At 43.9% G+C, this 12,807-nt stretch overlaps 1 protein-coding gene across 4 annotated transcripts in view; it reads left to right on the top strand.

Moving 5' to 3' along the window:
- The window catches only part of LOC144479032 (sodium-coupled monocarboxylate transporter 1), a 102,277-nt gene extending 91,082 nt beyond the window's left edge, over positions 1-11,195 (top strand). For all 4 annotated transcript variants that reach the window (XM_078197496.1, XM_078197495.1, XM_078197492.1 and 1 more), the window contains 2 exons: positions 377-517; positions 9,123-11,195. In XM_078197496.1, coding sequence (XP_078053622.1) covers positions 377-517; positions 9,123-10,257 — 1,276 coding nt within the window. In that variant the 3' untranslated portion in view covers positions 10,258-11,195. The remainder of the gene's footprint in view (positions 1-376; positions 518-9,122) is intronic.
- The last annotated feature ends 1,612 nt before the right edge of the window (positions 11,196-12,807 follow it).

Below are 12,807 nucleotides of genomic sequence, written 5' to 3'. Positions count from 1 at the left end.
TTGTAAATGGAAATCTATCGCAAACTACGCGGATTGCTTCGCAACAATAATTATGTACGACGCTTGTCGTGAGTATTCAAATCTGTTCTTTGAACAGGCGAGCAGACAGCGTCGAGCAAAATTATTAAATTACTCTTAGATCGGGGTAGGAAATAATTGACTTTCGATTTTATGAATTAACTTTCGATTCTATGAATTTACTTTAGATTTTATTAATTAACTTTCGATTTTATAAATTGACTTTCGATTTTATAAATCAACTTTCAATTTTATAAACTGACCCTCAATTTTATTAAATGACTTTCGATTTTATTAATTGACTTTCGACTAATCGCAATCCGGTGCTCGGTATTTAATCAAGAATATTCGTTTCCAGCATGAACTTGGACCCAACGGTGCGAGTGACCACGTTGTCGGCCACCTTAGGCCAGCTGTTCATGAGCCTGTCCATCTTCGGCTGCCAGCAGAACTTCGTGCAGAGGTACTGCAGCATGACTAGTCAGCGGAAGGTCGTCCAGTGAGTATTAACTCAATCTTTTGCCATTAACATCGTCGAACAGGTTCTTCGGAACCAAAGTCGAGGTCGTAAATAAACAATCATCTCATAATATAATTCCTTCGACGACGATTCGCGTGTCCTTCGGCCTCGGTATCATCAGCCGCAGAAAGTGCTGTCCTTGGCTCCGCGTCGATCCGAAAGATCGAACTTAATAATCGATAATCGTTCGTTACGCAGTGTTCGATAAAAATGGAATGTAAGAAGATGTCGAAAGAGATAAAAAGAAATAGGAAGAAATAAAAAGAAATAAAAAGAAATATAGAGAAATGAAAAGAAGTCTAAAGAAATAAAAAGAAAGACAAAGAAATATAAAAAAATAAAAGAGAAGCAATATAATGAAATGATATATGATGTGCTACGGTAATTTTCGCGCAACAATAAAGCAAGGAATTATTGAAAACTCAATAGCGTCGCTAAACGGTTTAAATCGAGAAATAATTGGTTTAAGCGATTAAATTTGTCGTAAATTTTAAACGAGGTTCAAGTTATTATATAATGTCTCTCAGTCGCAACAATAGAAATATTACGTTTAAAATAAATTTGATAGACTGAAAATGATGTAACAATATTTCTACATACGCTGTTTTGCAATCCGTATACATAAGATCGACATAAACAGGCAGGTCTAGTGACTGCGATGTCAGCTCGCCACAAGGACGCACTAAAAAATGTTATGGCAGTCATATGGTCGTGAAAAATCGCTGATAAATAGTCGCTTCACCTACGCGTATAAGTAAAAAAAACAGTCGTAATATTCTTAATGTATAAATTTCGTACATTTTATACAACATTTTCCAATGAAAAATCAGAGGTCGATCTATCAACCTGATTTAATTAGTAATCAGTTAGTAAGCATTTTAATCGATTAATAACAATTTCTTTCAAAAGTCCATATATGGCTATTACAAAATAGAATTAAGGTACAATGAAATGACTATCTCATTTTTTAATTTTGGTTCAAAATTTATCCATTTATCGATTTTCTCAACTACTGTTTAGTTACTTATTTTCACGTATACTCGTCGCGAAATAACAGCAATAATATCAGTATTACAAGCGGTATACTCGTCGAAAACGGCGAACTGGTTAAAAAAGAGTATTCAAGAAAAATTGATAAATGAATCCGAGGCGGTGCCACCCCGGCCATCATCAATTGTACGGTTATCAAAACGAGCCCCCGTCACCGGAGTTAATCCCCATAATCCCGGCGCAAAAATCACGGTAAATTAATGGCGAGCCGAATATTCGGTCTGGAAAACGCGCGGCGAGGTCGGCGCGCGTTCGCCTGAGATTTGCCGGCCAATATCCACAATTTGCACTGAAATTGCGCGCGGGTTTTCGGACCCGGCGCACACAGAAATATCCAGGAAGCCCGGGCGCTGCTGCTTCGGTGCACGCACGGGGATTAGCATTTTACGCGTCTGATATGTAAACAAGTGTCGCGCTGATAAAGTCGACGGAAACGGCCGGCCCGTTCGCTCTGGACCAAGAAAATCGTGGCCGGAGTTTATTCGCGGAAAAACCGCGGATTAGAGAGCCCGCGGAACCAGACGGTTTCGTGCTACGTTCTTACGACCGCCATTGTCCCCGTTTTTCGGCGGTAACCGACCCCACCTCCAACCCCGAAAGTAACGCGAATTGGCCGCGCGGATCCTAAGTGACCGTTTGCCACCGTCGGAATTGTCTTTGGCGCGCTAACGCAGAACGCGTGTCAGTTTAAAAATGCTTTTTGCTCGTTTCGCTCGCGAGCATTTTGACCCTTTTCATTCTACGCGATTATTTAGTCGCGAGTTTACTGTAATCGCGGATCTTTGTGCGAAGATTTAGCTCCGTTTTTTTTTTTGGCAGAGTTACGCTTGTTAAAGTATCATTTATAAACACCTTTTCAAACGGAATAATTTTTATTAAAATTAGGCCAAATCGCCTGAAATTTTTTGCTATGTGTAATAAAACAGTTTTCTATAAAATGAGTGTAAATAAATTTGTTTAGATCGCTGTTGGTTGAAATAGTAAGAGATTAAACAATAATATTTTATAAAAATGAGCACCGAAAATTTAATACTTATGTTTGACAGAAATTTCATTAAAATTGTTCCTGTAAATAGATTTAACCCTTTGCACTCGAGTGGTGACTCCGAGGCACTAAAATTGTTATATCGCAATTCGAGATAATTTTTACACCAACAGCGGTTAGACTTAACAAATTGTTAAATGTGAAACCATTAGTATGAGTCACATTGTTACATAAGATGGAAGTACTGTAACTCAGGTAAATTATTTCAAATTTACAATTAAAATGGCTTCCAGCACGAAGTGTTAATAGGGAAATAAAGGAAAAAGTTGTACCGTTTGGTGTTAACATATTTCTGACGCTTACGCTCTTTTCACGAGTGTAAGATCGTAAGAGCCGCGTTTAGCATAAATGTCTTCAGTCGTATGTGCAGAAAAAAAGAGATTAAAAATGCAGGAATACGTCGACGATGTGAACTTTTGAGGATCGCGTTGGGAATAGCGGTGCTTTCGTTCCATTTTTTTCGGAGGTTTACGAGGTGATCACCGCCGGCGCGGGCGAGCCGAGTTTAGGAACAAGAGGTTGACGGGCGCGCGCGCGGTCGCAGTAATGAACGTTAATAAAATGCGCGCGAGCCATTGTATGCTTTATGAGCGCAGTAAACGCGGGAACGAACGCGCGGCTCAGCGTCCGCGACGAGCGTTCCATTCGTCTCTGCGCCGGATACGACGGAACGAAATCACCGAAAGTCTTCGGGGAACAATGAAAATTCCGCTTCTAATTGAACTTTAATTCAACAATATAATCCGCCGGAGCGTCCGCGACTGTTTTCCAAAGCGTTTCGCCGCTTTATTCTCGTTACGTAAGCCGTGTCGCGGAAGTGTAGCGAAGACGGCCGCGTTAATATTTCAGGAAAAAAAAGAACATATTTGCGGAATTCGAAACGGCGATAATTCTTAACAACGCGAAATTTAACGGACGTTATGGACCGACAGCGAAGCTTCGTGACTGCAACAATCGCCGTCGCGACTTGGCCGACTAAAGCGGAAGTGGTTCGCGACCGTATCCAATAGCAGTTATACAATCGCCGGTTCTCATTTTAATAATAATAGTAGCGATAATAATAACGATAATAATTAGTCAATTAACAACAATCGACACCGACGAACAATGCTACCGTTTTGTAGTAACCGCGCTAATAAATACCCGCGCGGAGACGAAGTAATCGTAACCATTAACAGAAAAACAATGTAGATAAACGAACGCTGTTATCGGTTTTTTCGAAACACGAATATGCATTTGCCCGTTGCATTTTCACCTCGGCGAAATAATGCATTGGAAAATGAACACTACGAGCGAAATGTCGAAAGAAAATGTTCGCCGGTTTTCGGACATTAACAACTGAAATTGCGCTGACATTGAACGCATTCGTCACAAATGTATTCTTATAAAACAATCTCTATTCGAGTGGGAGAATAATTAAAAATAAAATAATAGTAAAATAGAATAGTAAATAGAATAATTAACGACTAATAATGAATAAGTGTTTCTTGATTCAAATATTAGATTAAAAAGAATTTGTTCGGATAATTACCTTTTATGAATATTTATTGGAAGCAAATGGCCAACTCTTTTGCTACGGCAGACTTTGGCACGGCCATAGTTTTTCGTTAGACATTTCTGAGGAAGTATATTAAAATATTCAAAATATTGAATTCTATTACATTAAACCAATATTACTTGAAGTCAACAATAATTTGAAGCTGTTTTTACAATATAAAACATAAATATTTCACAATATATAATTAATCAAATTTAATTATAAACGGGGGCGAAATTTGATCTTGACGCTTATTGGCGCCTACAGTACCGGGAAGCCAACATGTTTCGGACGCCAATAGGCGCGAACAGTATTCAAAGGATTAATTATAATACAAAGGGTGTAATATCAATCACCATGTACTTGGGCCAAGTAGATTATTTTCCAAAGCAGGGGATTTAAAAGTTAATGATATATGGTCAGAGAAATTCTTTATCGTTGTAACATATAATAAAAAGAAATTATTACTATGTTAATAAAAAAGATTAGTATGCCCCGGCAACCGCGAGATTAAGTCAGAGCAGCGTACAACCAATGAGGACGGTCACGAGCACCGCAATTAATTCCGCTTAACGATCTCGTACACGGAATCAACCGTTTCGCGGCAAAATCTGTGATCTTCTCGATCGTTCCCGTCTCTGGATCGCGTTTTTTCCTCTCGATCCCGGACGATTCCGCGTGGCTCGGTAGACAGTCGGCGGGGGGACACGTTTTCAATTAAAGGGTCAATCGTGGGGGCAGTCACGAGCGAGTGAGTCATCGTCACGCTGCGCCGTGCCGAGAGAGATAGAGAGAGAGGGAGAGAGAGAGAGACGCGGAATTTTTGCCAGAACCGCGCGAGCACGGCTGTCTTATCGGCCATTATTATGATCCAGCGGCATGCGTCGCGTGACGCCGCATGATAACCAGCAACCGCTCTCCGCATTATGCAAATCGTAACACTTATCTGGCCGTTATTTTCATTTCTGATTGGCCGGTAATCGGCTTCCCCTCCCGGTTTATCGAAATCCTGGGACAAACAACGGGGAGTCGCGATCGTTTCTCGATCCACGGTCTCCCTGTTTGCCCTCGGATCGATCGTCTCAACCCCGTCTCTCTCTCTCTTTCTCTCTCTCTCTCTCTCTTCATCTCTCTCTCTCAACCCCCTTTCGAACGGCCAGGGGAAGAGCTGCCCCAGAGTGCCGTGCTCGAAATCGAGAGCACGTCTACACGGTTTTTCGTATTTTTACCGCTTTCGAGTTTCCGACCCAAATCGAACCTTATTGGCCGCGGCGTTTTCGCGGTTCTCGCTAGGAAGTTGCACCGATTTTTGTTCGAAAGTCCTTTTCGGGAGGGGGGCAGCCGCCAACTTTGTGCACGGCGTACGTTCCTTGAACTTATTCGGACCAGCGGATATGGTTTACGTGGCCAATGGCCCGTCACGTCATTCCATCTCGAATACAAACTTCCATAATTCACGACGGCGATATAAACTGCCATTATGCGGATCCAGCTGCAGGTTAAATGTTCTAAATTTACCGAACGGTTTTATAAATAATTTTCATGTACTCTTGAGAATTTATTCGAAGCAGTCAATTTCACGTTCGTCGATTTTTCCGAGAAGACCGCACGTGTTAATTGATATTAACCCACGTGAGTTAAAAAGATCACGTTTTTGCCATATTTGAGACTCCGAGACGTTCAATATTATAAATATTTGTTGCTATTCTGTACAGTTTTAGCTTTTGCCTTGTTCGCGAATTGATGTAGTCTTTGAAAATAAGAAAATATATCAATATATCGTACTGATATATTAAAATTTATAAAAAGCTATATTAATGTATAAAATTGATATATTGAAATTTATAAAAACATATATCAACATATAGAATTAATATATTGGAATTTGATGAATAGATTATTTCATGCACGCATTTCTCAAGAATCAGGCAAAAAATACTTCCAACAATAATTCTTACAATTTATTTTTCACAAAATTTGTTCATTAGCTGGCAAGTTCAAATATCCATTTGCAAAAACGTGGTCGTCCAATCCCAGCAGTGATCCTTTAAGTGAGACCAGCAAGAGTTTAACCCTTTGCGGGAAAATTATCATACCACGTTTCAAACTCATTTTTATTAAGTTTACTTTACATACAAAAAATTGTTAAGATTCTGTTAACTATCGCAAGAGTCGCAAATATCAATTCTATAATGTGCAAAACGCACCAGGTTACTTAAACTGGAAATGCTATAAGTTGGGAAAAATATTTTGGATCTGAAGTTAAAATGGCTCCGACCGGCAAGGGTTCAAGTCAGAAACGGACTCGAGCTTCGCTATCGACCACCCGGTCTCTGAAGCGAGGCATTTCTGCGGGCCGAGTCGGACATAATTCGCCGAGTGCTTCGCGGCGCACAATGCCGGCCAAAGCTGAAAGATCCGAGCGGGAAGAAGCGCCGTTAGTCTACGGTTCGCTTATCAGCCACTCGAAAAAAAAACCTCGTAAACGAGAAAAAATCGCGATATTTGCCATCCATACGCTACAGTTTTCCTGTCACTTCGAATCCCTCGAGGCAGCGGGCGCCGCCGAACGAAAAAGGGAGAACTACTCTGCAACGATCGGATACAGTTTATTTCAACCCCTTTTCCCGGGGAAATATCGACGATGGAACCCGTCCGTGGAACCTTTGAAGCGGCGGACGTTTATCGCAAGGTCATGACTAGTTAACTGTCCGGGGAAAACCCGGATTTCAGGAATTCTTTTTGAAAATGCCGGAGCGCCGTTTTTTAAAACGATTAGGTCGTTGGAAAGTGGATAAATTGTACTGTCTGTAGCAATTTTCTAGTCGCAGAATCTTGTAAAATAACCAAGTTACAGCCTGTCTTCTAGAGCTTGATATTTCGATGAATTAAATTCGTGAGCATTTTGTTAATACTTCATTTTATCTACTGAACAAGGAAAAAATTTTCTCAGTAAAAATTATTTTTTAAAGTACGAAGAATTTATAGCTTGAATATAGAAAAATAGTAATTTTGAGTTGTAAGAGTTCCAATTTGTTAAAAAGTCATTCTTTTCAGCGCATCTACTAGAAATTGTATATAAACGATTTTTATAGAAAAAATTATCACTCAAACATTTTCGACAATTTCTCAACAACAAAATTACCGAAAGCAACTAAACCTACGTACCATTAAATCCGCCAGTCGTTTCAGAAGAAATCGCGTACATTCAGCCAGGAAAAGAAATGATTAAAGCCCGCATTTTCCTGAAATCGTTAACTAAGGCTCTCGGAGGCGGCGCATTTCGTAAGTGTCGCGCGTCGTCACCGCGAAAAAAACGTTTCGCCAAATGACTTTTTATGAGAATATAATCACGTCGCGGCGCGATAGAAACGTCCACGCGGACGCGGTTTTATTGGATTGTAATCGCGAGCTTAATGTCACGCGGGACACGCTTCATCGCGCGTATCCGCGCTTTATTGCTTCGGGAAAAGGGGACGTGTGTCGCGGTGATTTCAGATTAAACCGCCGCGCGGTATACGCGTTTCCCCTGCCCCCCAACCACCCCCGGAAAATCGGCCGCGACGAAAAGCGTGCGCGGGAAAAATGCATTTCCTTCGCGTGGAGCATTTACTTTTCCGAAAACGCTTTTCATCCGGCGCGCGCGACGAAACAGAAATTATCGCGGCGAAACTCTGGCGAAATGCTCGCGCTCCGCTTTCTGCTCGGAAAGTTGTTTCGAAAAAACTCGGTAATTCCGTAAATTGAGATAAATGTGCCTATTATGGAACGACGCCTGAATTGTGGACCCCTTTTGAAACAGTGGCACGAATGACACAGTAAAAGTTATATAAATAATAACTTTGACATAACCGTTCTATAATAAGGACTATTATCTTGATATTATTATAAATTAAATAAAAAAAAAAATAAGAAAAAATTTGGTTAGATCATCGATAAATATGACGAAAAGCAGTGGTCCCAGATTAGATCTGTAAGGTATACCGGATGTAATGTACGTAGATTCAGACAATTGGCGGTCAAAGTTGACTCTGAATGACCTATCACGTGGACAAGATTAGGATTAAACATTCGCCTACGTGTTAGATGCGAGAGAAAGAGCCGTTGTTTCGCAGCGGATTCGGTGTAGGGAGTTTAGGTTTTGCATGATCGGTCGGAAACGTGTGAACATTTAATGGAGGCTCGGGCAGAACTCGCGGCCCACCCCATCCGGCGAATGATTAACGACTAGTGCAGTCGCATGAAAAATCGGTTGGGCAAGGGATCCGGCAAAAAGGTAAATTACTCATCGGCACGTGTAATGAGTATGCACAGCGAATGTTTAAACAAGAACTAACGTTCGAACGCTCCCCGATTCGCGAAATTCCGGCCGCACTTCCCGTTACCGCGTAATCAATGGCTGCGCTTCACCGAAAGAAAGAGGGAGAGCGAGAGACAGAGAGAAGGAGCGGGCGGGGTTAAATGGCAGAGTGCCAAACTTTCGATGGCAGCCAGTCGGTGTGCCGTAAGGTCAACAGTATCAAGTGGAGTATGGAAAAAGGACATACGGTCCCCGCTGTTACAAGCGGGAACTGCTTGCTCCCTTAGAGAGAACCAATCCGATTTGTTCGAGCCACCGAATGCGACGCTATCGAGTCTTTCTTTATACAATTAATCGTCCGCACCGGATCCATTGCACATTTCTGTTCTACATTCAAAGATTGGTTTACAGAATTCCATATACTACGGAGCTTTATATTACGTTTAGAGCAATATAAAAATTTAATATTGTTAGAAACAGCTTGAGAACTTCCTACAGTTATTACAAATAGAAACTTGACGTAATTAAAATTATTAAACAATCGTCACATGATTCAACACATAGCAAGCCTCCAATTAGATCATACTACCATTTTATCTCGACACAATTTTTCAAAGAAGGCAATCACTTCAATTTAAATCTTCTTTTCCAGTACGATGATGGCCAACATGCCGATCATCTTCGTGCTGTTCTCGCTGTCCTGGGTGGTGGGAATGGTGATCTTCGCCAGCTACGCCGACTGCGACCCGCTGACGCTCGGCTACATCTCGAAATTCGACGAAATCGTGCCGTTCTACGTGGAGGACAAATTTATGAACATGCCAGGTCTCCTGGGGCTGGTTATGGCAACGTTGTTCAACAGCGCGCTGACGTTGGCAGTCTCGAACCTGAATTCCCTCGCGACGGTGACGTTCGAGGACTTCCTTGGCCAGATGCCGTCGCTGAAGAACCTGAAAGACCATCAGCAGCTGAACGTCATCAAGCTGATCAGCGTGATCTACGGAATTTTGATCGTGGGCATCAGTTTCCTGGTGGCAATGCTGTCCGGAGTGATCGAGTCGTCGATGCTGATGACTTCAGCTACCTCGGGTCCACTATTGGGGGTCTTTCTGCTGGCCATGTTGGTGCCTTGCGCCAACTGGAAGGGCGCGGCAGCCGGCATGATCTTCAGCCATGTAACGACCCTATGGATCACGTTCGGACACTTGACAGTGAGCAATACAGTGGAGACGTTGCCTCTGTCAACAGAGAACTGTCACAACGACACGTTCTCCCCCTGGATTACTCAGCCAGGCCACGCGTATTACTCCAGCCCCAGTTTCGTCAATACAACGGAGAGCGTGGTGCTCAACAGCGCGTCCAGCGAGCCAACCGGTGCCCTTAACTTCCTCTACAGCATCACCTACATGTATTACGCTCTGATCGGCAGCATGACCACGGTGCTGGTCGGCATCATCGTCAGTCTGATCACCGCCGACTCCCAAGCGGACATGTACGAGGAGCATCTGCTGCACCCGCTGGCAGTGAAGCTCTCGGGCTTCTTCCCAGGAAGGAGAAGACTGTACGCAATCAGCACCAGGCTGCAGAACGAGCACAACAACGTGAACACCACGTCGGCGTCTTCAGTGACCTCCATAGCGAACGGAGGCACGGAGAAGACATTCCAAGGGACCGTGGACGACAACGGCAAGCTTCACATCGACATCGGCTACATCGAGAAGCTGAACGCGTTGAAGACGGTCTCCCTGGACGTGACCAACGAGGTCAGCAAAGGCACCAGGCTGTGAGCCGGTCTGACAGAGGAAACACCTTGGCTGTGATTCGCGAAGGTGACTTGGGTGATCAGGTGATTCTGTGCGTAGTCGACCGTACAAGTTCGTCGGTATCGTTGTTGGGATTAGATAATTAGTCCCCTCTTAATTCTTAGAATGCTCCATCATCTTCCCTAGTTTGTCCGAACATAGCCAGAACCGATTCTGGAATCGTTACGTTCTGCTTAACTCGCGGAAACTCGGATCGAGTTAGTCACACACAGTCCAATCGTAGAGATCTTTCTTAACTTATAAGGTCAGCTTAGAGGACTGTAGTCAAACTAGAAACGACGTGGACAGCGTCGCGCAGGCGCAAATGTCACGCGAACGCTTGGAATAACCGTTCTGCGCGTTGAAATGCCATTGGCCCCGCCCACCGGCTGTTCCGGCGACGCCCACTCGGCCCCGGAATCGGCCGGCCAGGCGACTCCTGTTCTTCCAGAGAATGGTTCCGATCAGAACCGTTCGAGCACGACACAGGGTAGACGACGGTACAAAGATAGGCTCGGGGAACGTGACGTTCGCGCGCGCGAACGCGACCAATCTTAATTAATCTTACTGCTCGTAGGCGGAGCTTCTATTGGCCCTGGCAGAAAATACTCGATTGAAACAGTTATCTGAACGTTCAGCCAAAGTTAACGATAGTATTGCGTAGCTGTTAGCCAAGCATAGAGAAGGATCTAGTAACCTTTAGAGACGGTATCGATAGAGTAACGAAATGTTCTAGATCGTTTACTAAATACTTAATCAACTATCTGTCGTTCTGTAAAAAATTATAAAGACGCTTAAGTAGCACGATGAACTAGTAAAATGCTTTTCGATGCTTCCAGTAATCGGACGATTAAATCTGTCACGGCGTCGTGAAATGTAGGACCGGAATTTAGCGGCGAAAAAACTTATGTAGCCTCGTACTATATCCATAGTCCAAACATATAAAACGTCACAATTCGTCGCTATTACCGACGACGCCGTGACGCCCAAACAAAATCCTTCCACGAAGCAGCGTCGAACTTTCTGCTGCGCGTTAATGTTTCGTTTAGATGCGACGAGTTTTATCATTGTACTTGTCCGTGTTTTGTAAATCTCCATGCGCTTATGGCACCGAGAGAAATTCCCAAGCAGGAAGAAATCGTTCTATGAAACGGTCGAAGTTCGAGTCCGATTCATTCGATCGAATTCGATCGATCGAACGAATTCTACCAAGGTTTAAAGGAGCAGTTGGGAAACGATGGCATTTATAAGCGCGTCGCGACGCAACTGCGGCCACCGTCGACTCGATCTCAAAGAGGCCGGGGGTCCCTTTCTTCCTGCTGTTTTTCTCTCGGGTCACGAGACTGACGGCCACCTTCACTTCGATCGACGAACTTCGTACGCGGAGCACTTAAGAAAACGTAGTTTCGAGTTCGCGGAACTTTGCCCGACATTTGCGAGCCTTCCCTCGACGACTATTTTTTTCTCTCTCCCCCCAGCCCACCCCCAGGAAGGCATTGCGCTCGCAAATATTGCCATACGGACACTGTACGTTATACGTACACGCGCGTGAAATACTCATTGTTCTAAGTCGCGGGCTGGCTGGTCCCGACCAACGCGTTCGTCGAACGATTGCCGCGGGGTTCGAGCGTCTCCGCGTTGTGCTCGCGCGTTTTATTTCTCCCCCGACCGTCGCGGATAAATTGAAGATCAGCCCGGGCGACGCTTCCGTTCTCGGTTGTATTTCCAAAGGAGCGGCGCGCGCGAGTTCTTCGAACCGTGGAATCATTCCGCTCGTCGAATAAGGTTGCTCTCGCAGCGTAAATCTCGGTATTTAAAGTCCGCCGCCTTCGCGATAAATCGAACGAGAGAGACCAAGCTGAAAGCAATTCGGTCTCTTTTCACGACCCGCGGATTCTATTTTCCGCGCTGGAAGAAACACACATTCGTGATTCCGTGCGCGCACAAGGGGACCGTTAAGTAGGTTGACATTTCGAGAGGCGTTCGGTTAACGGAGACGCTGATTCTCGAGCCCGCCGGCAATCCGATGACGTAGCGGGGAGCACCCAGCCCCGACGTTTGTTAGCGTTGTAATGAAAGTATTGAATCGTGATAGGATTGCGAGGAAGGCTGAGAGAAGGACGCGAAAAAAGAAAGCATCGATGCGCCGTGGATCCGTGCCGGCTGATCCTTTAAGGTCAGAGTCGTCTCGGTGTTGATGATGATTTCGCGTCCTGGAACCGGAGAGCGTGTCTGTGCGTTGTATGCGTGTATGTCTCGAGAGTGTCCCCCGCCAATTGTCGGGGCTCCATTACGATATTAAGTAAGTTTTATACTTCCTAGAGTAGCGATTATTTTTATAACGAGTTGCGGATAGTAGAGGCGTTTACGACCTAGATTACGAATGATCTGTGAATATTTATTTTGTTTCTCCTCCCCCTTTTGCATACAAATATATCACGTTTTATAAGTGTTGAGTTGAACACCTAGACTTTTCTTCCGCACGGTTCCCTGCCTTTAAAACTGCCTTTATTTATTTAATTATGTATTAAGTAC

The sequence above is a fragment of the Augochlora pura genome, chromosome 3 (genome assembly GCF_028453695.1).
Source record: "Augochlora pura isolate Apur16 chromosome 3, APUR_v2.2.1, whole genome shotgun sequence".
NCBI lineage: Eukaryota > Metazoa > Arthropoda > Insecta > Hymenoptera > Halictidae > Augochlora > Augochlora pura.
This window is presented reverse-complemented; position numbering and strand designations above follow the sequence as displayed.